The 724-nt window shown below is 63.7% G+C and overlaps 1 protein-coding gene across 1 annotated transcript in view; it reads right to left on the bottom strand.

Moving 5' to 3' along the window:
- Positions 1-724, bottom strand: part of G6PD (glucose-6-phosphate dehydrogenase) — a gene marked incomplete at its 5' end in the record, with an annotated part of 29453 nt that overhangs the window by 18321 nt on the left and 10408 nt on the right. The window contains one exon of the mRNA XM_031065465.1: positions 19-80. Coding sequence (XP_030921325.1) covers positions 19-80 — 62 coding nt within the window. The remainder of the gene's footprint in view (positions 1-18; positions 81-724) is intronic.

The following is a 724-nucleotide window of genomic DNA, read 5'->3' as shown; positions in this document are numbered from 1 at the left end:
AGGGGATGGGGGGCTCGCGGCGCTGCTCGATCTGGTGCAGCAGGGGGGTGAAGATGCGCCAGGCCTCGCGCAGCTCGTCACTGCGGGGAGGGAGGGGACACCCCAAAACTGACCCAGAGCTCACCTGGGCACCCAAAACTGACCCGGCGCACCCCAAACCTCACCTGGGCTCACCTGGGCCCTTCCTAGGCTCACCTGGACAGCCCCAGAGCACACCTGGGCCCCCAAACTGGTCCCATCTTCTCCTCCAACCTGGTCCCACCTGTCGCCTCAAACTCACCTGACCCCTTTTCCCCCCACTCCAAACTGGTCCCACCAGTCCCCCCAAACTGGTCCCATCATGCCCCTTACACTGGTACCCCCTGCCCTGCCCAGAGTCACCTGTCCACCCTAAACCGGTCCCATCTTCCCCCCAAACTGGCCTCACCTGTCCTTCCCCTGACAGGTAGGAACCTGTCCCTCTGTCCCACCTGTGCTCATATCTCACCTGTCCCTCTGTCCCACCTGTCCCTCTGTCCCACCTGTGCTCATGTCTCACCTGTCCCCATGTCCCACCTGTCCCTCTGTCCCCCCGTCCCTCTGTCCCACCTGTCCCTCTGTCCCACCTGTGCTCATGTCTCACCTGTCCCTCTGTCCCCCCTGTCCCCATGTCCCACCTGTTCCTGTGTTACACCTGCCCCCCCCAGACTCACCTGCCCCCCTCAAACCAGTCCAATCTGCCCCT

The sequence above is a fragment of the Geospiza fortis genome, unplaced genomic scaffold (genome assembly GCF_000277835.1).
Source record: "Geospiza fortis unplaced genomic scaffold, GeoFor_1.0 scaffold757, whole genome shotgun sequence".
NCBI classification, from domain to species: domain Eukaryota; kingdom Metazoa; phylum Chordata; class Aves; order Passeriformes; family Thraupidae; genus Geospiza; species Geospiza fortis.
Note: the sequence above shows the minus strand (reverse complement) of the source record. Positions and strands in the feature narration are given on the sequence as shown.